At 60.6% G+C, this 10,759-nt stretch overlaps 1 protein-coding gene and 1 long non-coding RNA gene across 5 annotated transcripts in view; both read right to left on the reverse strand.

Annotated features, from left to right (window-relative positions):
• LOC309656771 overlaps window positions 1–10,759 on the reverse strand; it is a 115,051-nt gene that overhangs the window by 59,502 nt on the left and 44,790 nt on the right. The gene's annotated exons all lie outside the window — the stretch shown is intronic.
• MGAT4B (alpha-1,3-mannosyl-glycoprotein 4-beta-N-acetylglucosaminyltransferase B) lies at window positions 656–10,709 on the reverse strand. 4 transcript variants are annotated; one of them, XM_082453530.1, is made up of 15 exons: window positions 10,350–10,708; window positions 5,072–5,257; window positions 4,846–4,986; window positions 4,625–4,677; window positions 4,176–4,222; window positions 3,737–3,850; window positions 3,431–3,506; window positions 3,188–3,302; window positions 2,693–2,823; window positions 2,410–2,517; window positions 2,096–2,289; window positions 1,599–1,677; window positions 1,429–1,516; window positions 1,237–1,349; window positions 656–1,131 (listed from the first exon to the last, which is right to left on the reverse strand). In XM_082453530.1, the coding sequence occupies exons 1-15, from the start codon at window positions 10,444–10,446 to the stop codon at window positions 1,108–1,110; spliced, it is 1,566 nt and encodes a 521-aa protein (XP_082309656.1). In that variant the 5' UTR covers window positions 10,447–10,708; the 3' UTR covers window positions 656–1,107. The 4 variants fall into 4 exon arrangements, with proteins under 4 accessions (XP_082309656.1, XP_082309655.1, XP_082309658.1 ...); XM_082453529.1 differs by having other exon boundaries at window positions 4,625–4,758; window positions 10,350–10,705; XM_082453532.1 differs by lacking the exon at window positions 3,737–3,850 and having other exon boundaries at window positions 10,350–10,709.

Consider the following 10,759-nt stretch of genomic DNA (forward strand, 5'->3'; position numbering starts at 1 on the left):
CAGCCAACACGAGGGACTTTTTTTTGGTCGGTACTCGGTTACCGGCATCTAGAACAGTGCAGTGTTCAGGGCAACCTGTTGCGGCCCGCAGAGAACGACGATGAACGTAATCAATGTAGTTTTAATAGGCGCTGTCCAGTAAACGTCCTAGTGTCTCGGGGGACCAGATCCGGGGAAGGCCTGCTGGCCGGGAAGAGTCCCTAAAATGGTGACTTTTAGCTGAGCAGGCAGAGGAGAGGAGCTTTCAAAGCAGGGCAAAAGGAAAGGCCCTGAGTTGGATGGGAGACCCTAAAATGAGTCACAGACTGGGGACAGGAGCAGGGCCTTGGAGACGGTGGAAAAGGCGGGGCTGAGACCCACGAAGGAGTGGGACGAGGAGGTGGGGGGATGCCTTTGGTGAGAGGCGGCTGCAGGCACTTGGGGAGGGATGATGGGCGCTAGGGGGCGCGCTCCGAGGAGGGTTATCACGGAAGTGGGGGCGGTTTGGGGGCGTGGACGCAGATTCCGCACCAGCTCCATCAGCGAGTTACCGACCCGGCGGCCGGGACCCTCCCAGAGAATGCGAACGAGGTCCTGCGGAACTGCGCGGAGGGCGGGGGCGCGGAGGGCTAGGCGCCCGGCTGTGAGCTCGGAGCCCTCACCTGTGAGGCACACACTTCATTAACCCTTTATTACAAGGAGCGCTCTTATAGAAGTATATGTGGACTTAACGTGAAAAAAATCAAATGTATCCAAGAATAAAAAACACAGCACATAAAGTAGTATATGCATTCCAGTGTTCGCGCGGAGACAGTGGGCGCCCAGGAAAAGGCTCTTCTATAAAGGCCTGGCTCAAGGGGGCCAGGGTGCGAACGGTCCCGGGCGGCGCGGACCGGCCTCAGGCACAGTGTGGGGGCCTCCTGCCTCTTCCCCGCGGCCGGCGGGCGGGGCAGCACCAGTTCCTGGGGCCTCCGGGCCAGCGGCCACCCCAGGCCAGTGGAGTGGGGTGCCAGGCAGAACCCCTCAGACTGGGGTGGCCGCGCCTGGCCCTCCGGGGGCAGCGGCGACGACATCCCAGGCCTCGTGGGCTTCAGGGCCAGCCAAAACGCACCCTCAGAAGCCCTTGGCTTAGTCAGCCTTTTTCAGGAAGATCTGGAAGAGCCGGGCTCAGTGTCAGCTGGGGTCTCAGAGAGCAGCCCTGGTCTAGCTATTTGGTACAGCTCCCCATTCCCTGCACCCAGCCCTGCCCTATGTCACCTCACTCAGAATGACCCACACCGGCGAGTCTGTCTGGATGGAGAGGCGCAGTGCTTCCAGGGGGCCAAAGGCTGGGTCCACTTCTCCCTGTGCCACACCCTTGTAGAAAGAGCCTGGGGGAGGGCAGCAATGAGAGGTTGCCCCAAGACTCCTGCCTCTCCTCTCACCTCCACTTGACTGCCCCTCACTCACCGATCTGGAGGTAGCCATCAGAGCTCCGAGGGTACTGGAGAGTGGCTGAACGGCCCTCCTGCAGGGCCTCCTTGTCTGACTGGGGGTTCTGGGGGCAAAATCAAGGGGCTGAAGCCAGTGGCTGTGGAAGGGGCAGGCCTCAGTGCACACCCACCTGCTAGTACACTCACATCAAAGGGCAGCACCTCCACAGATGTGTTGAAGAGCTTGTCCTCCGGGTGCTCAATGTTCCCACTTCGGAAGAAGAACCTGTGGCCAGACGGGCCTGTGAGCTGCTGCAGGGGTTGGGTACTGCCCAGGCACACTACCCAGCAGAGAAAGGCCAGGCCTGGGCCAGGAGTGCAGTAGGTGGGCCCTGAGGTACTGGGAGAGGCTGGGCACCACCTGGGGCAGCCGTTGGACTGTGCAAGGCAACCAGGGCCTTACTTGTAAGGACAATGGTGATGGGCAATGTTACTGAGCTCCTGTGGGCACTGTTGGACTTAGTCTTTACAAATTGGCTACTGTTCTGAGCCCCACTTTTCAGGTAAGAAAACTTAATAAGGTTAAGTAATTTGCGGGGGGTCACAGAGGGAAATCTGCAGGTCCAGAAATTCGTGGTGAGGCCTCTACCCTGGTAGCCACCCTGCCCCTCCCCCAAGGTGGACCTGTGGGCGCTGGCACTGACCGCTCCAGTCGCAGTGGCTGGAAGAAGCGGAAGCGGATGAAGTCCCCTGCAGCGGGCGTGAAGGCCCAGAAGAAATCCTCGCGCAGGTAGGCCTTCTCCAGGGTGAAGTGCTGGTATGTCTTGAGGCTTGTGCTCACTTCCGCTGGCGGGTTCACGTGCTCCTTCCGCAGTGCCTGCTTCCCAAAGTCCTTGTCCTACAGTGGAGGAGGGACAATGGTGCTAGGGTGGGCCCTGGACTTGCCCTGCTACCTCCTTGCCCAACCTCAGCCCAGGCTCTGCTGTACTCAACCAGGCTTGAGTGTGGCACTGCCCACCTTCAGTTTCTGGATCTTGCCCGCCAGTGAGGAGTGAGTGCCCACGTGCTGGAAGAGGGATGGCTTGAAGCGGATCCGCAGGTTGGCCTTCTGCCGGTCACAGTGCTTCTGTGGAGGGAGGGTGACACACGCTAGGGCTCAGCTCAACTCTACCTCTGAAGACAGAAACTCCTCCAGCCAGCAGCGCAGTCTCCTCCTGTCAGGTGCACGGTCACCGACACAGTCCCTACTGGAGGCTGCTTGCTCCACCGCCCCCTCCCGCCTCTGTGCAGGCTCTGCTCACCGCATCCTTCTCAGGATTGCAGACCTTCACCCACAGAATATGGTCCAGGAGCCAGTCGATGGGCTTGTCCCGGTAGAACATGAGGATGAACTCCACAATGACGCTCAAGTCCAGTGACTTGAACATCTTCCCTGGGGGTGGGATTGGAGGGAAAGGGGTGCTGAGTAGGCAGCTCTGCCCTGCCCTACTTCCTCTTAATCCCTGTGGGGGACACTGGGGAGGGTCCCACAGCAAAACCTCTGGCTGGCTGCAGGCAGGTGCAGGTAACAAGAGGGCAGATGGGATGGTGAGCCCAAACATCCTGATGCAGAGGGCAGGCAGGAACAGGCCAGGTGGGGCTGCAGCGGGCACTCCAGGCAAAGGCTCAGAGCACGACACTGCATGGTACTAGGGCTCGGAACAGGGCGCGGGGCTGAGAGATGATGACAGAGGCAGAAGTGGGCTGGATGGAGATATTTTGGTCAGGTCAGTGGGGCAGGGAGGGGGGTGGCACACCGATGAAGCCCAGCTGGGAGAACTCCAGGATCATCCAGTCCTCCGAGGGCTGCTGGAGTGCGAAGTTCTTCATGGTGCTCAGGTAGTTGGGCTTGGCTATGATGTCATCCTCCAGCTGCACAGTGGTGGGTAGGTAGAAGGGGGTCGGGACTCAGGATGGGCACAGGGGCAGGGCAGGGCTTGCCACCCAGGCCCATCCAGGGTCCAGGGGGAAAAGGGACAGAGCAGGGTCTCAGTGCTCACCTGCACGTAGTAAATGCCTTTGGACTGCGCATACATCATGAGGAAGCAGTAATCAAGGTTCTGTTTGGTCCTCCACCTGTGGGCCAGGGGCAGGGGCCTCAAGAGCTCAGACCCCCTCCACCTCCAGTGTGGCTACCACAGAGGCCACTGAGTGGGTAGGAGACCCCCCCTCCCCATGCAGGGGTCCTCCAATGGAACAATGGAGGCACTGCAGGGAAGTGCCCAGGACTCATACACCCACAGACTAGGTTCTTAGCACAGGTGGGCAGGTTGCTGGGGGCACAGGGAGGTGGGTAGTGCTAGTACCTGACTCTCTCCTTGGGGTCCCCAAAGGACTCTCGGAGGCGGGAGAAGTCAGGGTAGAAGTGGGGAGAAGGAGAGATGACCTCTAGGAGCCCAGAATGGATCTCTGTAGGGAACCTGGGGGACAGGAAGGCCCAGTGAGTGTGCAGCCTCCAGGGACTGGAGCAGGGACAGAGCTGAGCTAGCTAGACCCTGTCCTTTTCTTAAGACCCACCAGGCAGATATCCCCTGACACCACACCCATCCTACTGAGGCACTGAGGCTCCAGAGGGGTTGGGTCATCTCTACATGCCCACCCCCTTTCAGCCCAGAGGGGAAGCACCCTTTCCCACAGAGGGATGGCGCATCTTGATGGGGGGGGGGGGCACGGCCGGCACCTGTCTGCCCAACACCCCGCAAAGGGTCCTCCCTCCACCAACCTTGTCGGGCTGTCAGTACTCACAAGGCCTTGATATTCTCCGTCACCAGCGAGGTATACTGTGGGTCAGTCTGTGGGGAGACCAAGTGCCCTCCATGAGCCAGGCTGCCAGCCCAAATGGCCTAGAAGAAAGGGCTGGGGGAAGGACACAGCCTTCTCTCCCACATGGAAGGAGTGAGCCCACCATCCTGAAGGCTAAGTAAGGCTGGGCCTGGGGGCCACAGGTGCCTCAGAAAAAGCCCTTTTACATACTTCGGTCCAAGGGGTGGGACAGACTATAACTGGCATCTCCACGAGGGGGTGCTAAAATGTCTTTCCTTTTAACTTTTTATCCTGTTAAGTTTGTGAGTGAAACTGACGATTGAACTTCTGAGTTTTTTCCTCCGAAATGTTGCTGTTTTCATTCTCCTTGTTATTTTGTGCCGTGTGTCTTCCTCTGAATGTCCCCTCGACCCGTGCCCCAGCCCACTTGCCTCAGCGATCAGCACCACGATGACCGAGTCCTCTTTCTCCTGTGGGCTTAGCTCTGAGATGAGCGAGTGCAGCGTGTCAGTCAGGTACGAGTGCACCTCGCGCCGCACGCTGGGGATGCCCATCACCACTGACACTGCAGGGACGCGGAGGGTCGGTACTGGGCACTGCGTGGGGATCGTCCCACCACCCGCCACTCGCCCCTCCCGGGCCCCGCCCCTACCTCCGGTGCGGCCCTGGCCCACGCGCACGGCGGGCTGCAGGCTGCTTTCCTTGGCTAGCAGGTGTGGCAGGTGGTGGAAGACAGTGGGTAGGTGCAGCACGTGCTTGTGCGAGACGTTCCACGGCTTCAGGCGTGGATCCTCTGGGTGGGTCGGGAAGGGACAGGTCAGACAACGCGGTCCGCCATCAGCCTCGCATCCCCTGCCACTTCCCGCTCCTGCGCTCACCGGTTAGGCGGCCCCAGGTGCGATTGCTGTCTCCGTCTCGCAGCGCTTGTCTCTCCGACACGGCCCTCTTGATCTCGTCCAGCACCAGGTTGAGCTCCTTGGAGCGCTTGAGGCTCTCCTGCTCAGCTGCATGCAACCGGTCACGCAGCGCCAGAAACTCCCGCTGGTACACGTCCACCACATCGCCTGTGGGTGGTACACAGGCTGTCACCAGGGGGCAGCCTAGAGCTGAGGTACTGCCCCTTGAGTGTTAGCATACACATCTGTTCATATGCCTGCCACATGTGAGCCACATGGGGTTACATAAGGGTCACTCTGAAGTCACAGTGACACTCACACTTGGGGAAGAAAAGCCTCCACTGGGGGAATTAGCCCTCTCCAGTGCTCTCCCTTTATTTTCTGCATTGAGGAGACATCTGAAGTGGGAGGGCTGCAGGACCACTTCCAGCCCCAGGTGAGACAAACCTAAGCTGAGGCTGAAAAGGCTCAGACTGAATCCTCTCCATCCTCTCCCCTCTCCTCCCAAAGCCCCCTCTTGCTTCTCCTTGCAGCATCTCCTCCTTCCAGGAAGTAGGGCACCCAAGGTCCCAACCAGGGCACAATGACCCAGACCTTCCTCAAGGAGCTCTTAGCATTGAGGCCAACCTTCCCCTGTTCCTTCTTTCAGCCTCTGCACTTTGCTTCCCATCCCCCTTCACAGAGATCACAGGCAGCCCCATCCCCAAGGCCCCATGGGGACAGAAAACCTCCCTGGACTCTCCCCCGTATCCTCCAAGTAGGACTGTGCCCCAGGCACCCATTCGTCACCGTCCTCATGGTTGTCATTCTACACTAGGCACCAGCTCTGGATTTGCAATCTCACACAGTCCGGTGGGGGTGGGTGGGTGGGGACTGTTGCAGTTACAGCCCCCAATGCTCAGAGGAGCAAATGAAGTTGAGAAACTAGTCAGGGGTCCCTCAGCAAGTCAGGAGCAGAAAGGGGACAAGAGCTCTAAGTGCCCTGAAGCCTGCTTCTCTGGAGATCTGTTCTAGGCCTAGACCATGCCACCCCAGGGGGGCCTGTGTCAGAACCTCCAACTGGGCCCCATGTGCAGGCACTAGGGGTGCACATGGGCCAGAAGCAGCACAGAGGTAGGGCTGCCTGACAGTGGAGAGGGATCTCCAGGGTGCCAAGTACCTGGCTCCACCGGTCTGGCAGGGCCCAGAGAGCAAGAATGAGACAAACAACATCGCTATCTGCTGCTGAGGCAGCCAGGTCCTGCCAGGCTGTGCACTCTCAAGGCCTTTTCTAATCCGGCTTTTGCCCTCTTTATTTGCCATCACACACACCTCCTTTTCCTTGTCTGATGTCTATGCTTTCACACATGCTGTCTCTTCTGACTGGAATCCCCTTCTCTCTTCTGGGCCTGATGAAAACCCATGTAGCCTTCAAGGCCTAGTTGCCTTCCAGATCTCCCCTCTCACCCTCAGGCAGCTCTTATGTTCCTTGATCCCTTGGGGGGGGGGGGTCACAGCCCCCAGAATGCCCTGGGATGGTGTCACCTCCCCACAATCGGGTATACCAAAGGTCATGACCAAGGCAAAGTTCGGTCATCTCAGGACACCCCCTTTCTGCAGCTGGGGCAGAGGTTTAAGTGCTAAATCCCGGGGAAAAGGGAGGGGAAGCCCCTACGCAGGACGGAGAGGCTGTGGGGGGAGGAGCGGGGGAGCCAAGCAGATCCTTGATGAGGCACTCCCGAGTCAGCAGCTTGCCCGATCTCCCTTCCCACACCCTGCCCAAGGGGCCAAAGGCCAGGCCACTTCAAGCTTCTGTGCTCAGGGACAGCCCTGCTGGGGGAGGGAGTCAGGAGTCAGGTTACCAGATCTTTGAGGCTCTGCTCTGGGTTCTGAGGCCAGGTTACCCTGGAAACCTGACCCCTTGAACAGGGAGCTGGCCACCCCCAGCACTCACCTGCTCAGCTGCCAGTAGGGAGGGGGGACTGGAGGTGCTGAGGCCCAGCAGGAGGGAGTTCAGAGCTGCCTACACAGGCAGGTGGCCTCCCTCCTGCCTGAGTCCCTACCCACCCACCTATTGTCCCTGATGCCCTTCCCAATGCCACCCCAGTGCTGTGGAGCTGCTGAGTCTTGCAGGGGCAGCCCTTGTGCTACTGGCTACACCCAAGGCAGCTCCCTGCAGTGGGGCCCTCTGTGAAGTGGAGGGAGGGTAAGGAGACCTCATCCCCCTCTGACTGCTGTTGCTGCCCCTGTCCGCCCCCCGACCCCAAACCCGTAGCCTTCTCTGATCTTTAAGTACGCTGAGCTCTGTCCAACCTTAGCCTGCCCCAGGGGGACAGGCCAGTGGCAGCGGTGGGCCCTGCTGACCTGAATCACCCTGACCACCAAGGCCTGGGCACAGCCTGCTTCCTACCCTGGCCTCCCTTCCTAGGAGCCTTCTTCTGCCCAAGTCCTGGGGGCAGCTGTGGTCACACTACTAGAGGCTTTCCCACCCCTTCCTCCACCAGAAGGCAGAGTAATCAGGATACCTGAAGCCCATGGATCACAGTCTTCCCTTTGGTTCCCTCTTTGTTAAAGAAACAGATTCAAGAGCCAGGCTGGGACACAGACCTTGTGCTCTGTACTTAGGGAAGGGGAAACAGGCTCAGACGGGCACAGGCAGGTTCCAGGCCCAGCAAAGGTGTGCTGTTAACCTGCGGTGAGGGGACTTCCCTCGCGGTCCAGTGGCTAAGACTCTGAGCTCCCAATGCAGGGGGCCCAGGTTCAATCCCTGGTCAGGGAACTAGATCCCAAATGCCTCAACTAAGACTTCACATGCCTCAACTAAAAGATCCTGCACGTGGCAAGAAAGATCACACATGCGGCAACAAAGATCCCGCGTGTGGCAACTAAGACCTGGAGCAGCCAAATCAATAAATAAACATTTAAAAAAAAATCCTGCAGTAGGGCAGGGGCATGGAGAGGGTGCAGGTGTTCACCTCCTCTCCAGGACTTGCACCCACCCTCCCAGTGGTCAAGACAGGCATCCATCATTGCTGAAATCCAGGAGATGGGACAGCTTAGACATTGGGGAGGGCTGTGTGGCTGAGGCCACCCCCCTGGAGGGTCTGCTGTCTTCCCTGGGGACCTTCAGCAGGTGCTTGGCTGAGGGCTACAGTTTGAGCATTAGTGGAGATGCTGCACAAATTTCGTCAAGGCTGGATATGAAAGTGGGCCTGAAACCCCGTATCTAGGGTCCGTCTTGCCAAGGCCTATGTGTCCTTCCTGGCCCTTGGCTTCCAGGATGCCACCTGCTCCTGCTTTCCCTTCCTCTCTGGCTTCCTGCCCACCTCTTCCCTTCCCTACAGATTTGGCTTCCTCTGCCTTTCCTCTAAGCATCGGTGCCTGGGCCAGCCCTCTCCTGAGCCTCCTACTCACTGCAAGCTGGAAGCCAAGGTCCAGTCTGGCCTCAGACTTAGTCTGGTTTCCCCATGGGCTTAATACAGTCGTCTGAATATAAGAATGAGAAAGGTTCATATAAGAGCCCAGACTCAGTCTTCTCTTCAAGCTTCCAAAGACAAGACCCTACTGGGACCCCCAAAACAGTAACAGTCCTCGACGGGGAAGGCCCAGGTGACCCTCTTGTCACATGTCACACAGGCTTCTGGACTGCCGAACCCAAGGGACAAGGACCCCTGCATCTGAGCCCCACATTTCTTTGAGTAGGGGTGCCCTCCTGCTCCCCAGGCCCTCCTGGATGCCCCACTTAGGGACAGAAGGCCCTAAATGGAGCCATGGGTATCCCCCTCACTCCTGGACACTGTGGCCAGCCAGACTCACAGAGAAGGTGTCCTGGTGGGAGGCTGGTGCTGCAGTTCCTGACACCTGGCTGAGGGCCAGTGGCTGCCGTAGGAGGCACACAGGAACTGCGGCCTAGCCCAGGACAGGGTGCAAGGGGTCATCGCTCCACTCACAGCTGAACAAATGTGCCCCAGCCCATCAGATATGGCCCCACCTTGGCCTCCATGCCAGGCTGCTTACATGGCCACTCTCCGAAGGGTCCAAAATGCCCTCCCCCAGGTGACACACCCCACCTACGGAGAACTCTGCCCCAGCCATGCCCTCCATGTACCAAGTCCTAGGGGGTCTCCCCTCAGGCCCTCTGGAGCCCCTAGGGCAGCCCAGGCCTTCACCCAGACAGGGCTGGGCTGAGCTGGGCGGGCAGGAGCCAGGCTGGGACACTGGGACTTGGAGGGTCAGAAAGGCTCCAGCTTCTCCCACAGCCTCTGTTGGGGAACAGGGAAGCAGGAGGTGGGAGGGAGGCAGAGGGTCAGTTGGCCTCAGCCTGATCCTGCTTAGGCCTCCTGCAGGAAAGCCAGACGGCAGGAAGGAAGCAGCTTTTCCCGGTGCCTCCTGTGCTAAAGGCTGGGTGGACAAGGGCTTGCGAGCGCCTCCTCAGCCTTCAACCCTCAACCAAGGCCCCACTCAGCCCCAGCCATCCCAACCAACACAGGGCAACTCCAGCCAGTGCTGGGGCCTGCCCCCTCAGTCCTAAGTGTGCTGGCCAGATGCAGAGGGCCATGATGGTGGACTGGCCAGCTTAACCAAACTTCAGGTGAGACCACACAAAATAAGTTAACGGGCAGCCAGGGCTGGGTGGGCTGCTCATGAGGCCCTCCATGCACCCCGCCCCCCCAGGCCAGTAGCCACAGGAAGGCTTCCGCAGCACCCACATCCCTGTGGAGGAGTCCTGGGGCCAGATGTCCTGGAGGAGGGCTGTGGAGGCCCCAGGGAGCCGCACCCACAGTGGGCTGGGGTGGAGAGGTGGTGTGAAGTGATGGTACTGCCTGGATGTCTGGCTGCCTCCTCACTCCTGTCTCAGGATCGGTGCACCCAGGTGCCTGGAGCCGGTACCTTGGGGACCCTCTGGCACAGCCACCTCTGTGACCTTGTGTCTCTGTCCCTCTCTGAGAACTCTGAGGTCCCCAGCTCACTAGAGGGAGCGACCCGCCCTAACACGGGCAGAACTGTACTCACGGAGGCCGGTCCTGACCGCACATGGGGCACCCGACTCCCGCTCACCGGCGCGGCCCAGCCCAGGCCAGAGGAGAATTTCGTTATTCCAGCAGCAAACAAGTGGGAGCGAGGATGGGAGGGGCGTCCTCTCGCACCGCCCGGGCGGGGAAGGGGCGCCCGCGTCGGCTTCCGGCCGCCTTCCGCGGCAGCTGCCCGGACCCCGTTCCGGCCGCCGGCGCCCAGGTGTGGGAGGGGGCGCGGGGCGGGCGACGGCGGGGGAGGGGCTCACCTTTCTGGCCGCTGAGCGCCGCGTACCAGGAGAGCGAGAGGAAGGCGCACAGGCAGAAGAGCAGCAGCGTCAGGAAGGCGCCATTGCGGAGCCTCATCTCCTCAGGTGCGCGGTGGGCGCCGGCGGGGCCGAGGCCGCATGGCCCGGGGGGGCCGGGGCCGGGGCGCGGGGACCTGGAGGCTGCAGGGGCCCCGGCCCCGGGGCGGGGAGGGGCTGGGAGCCCGGGGCCGGGCAGGGATGCGGGCGGGCCTGCCGGGCTGGTGACTGGGCCGGGCGCCGCGCTGACGGCTCCTCTGGGGCGCGGGGAGTGGACCGCCTAGGCTCGGCGCTTGGGCCGGGCCAGGCTGGGCTAGGCTGGGCGGCGAGAGCCGCGGCCCGGCCTGGATCCCGGGCCGCCGCGGAGTCGGCTG

Source organism: Balaenoptera physalus, assembly GCF_965194825.1.
Source record: "Balaenoptera physalus genome assembly, chromosome: 3".
NCBI lineage: Eukaryota > Metazoa > Chordata > Mammalia > Artiodactyla > Balaenopteridae > Balaenoptera > Balaenoptera physalus.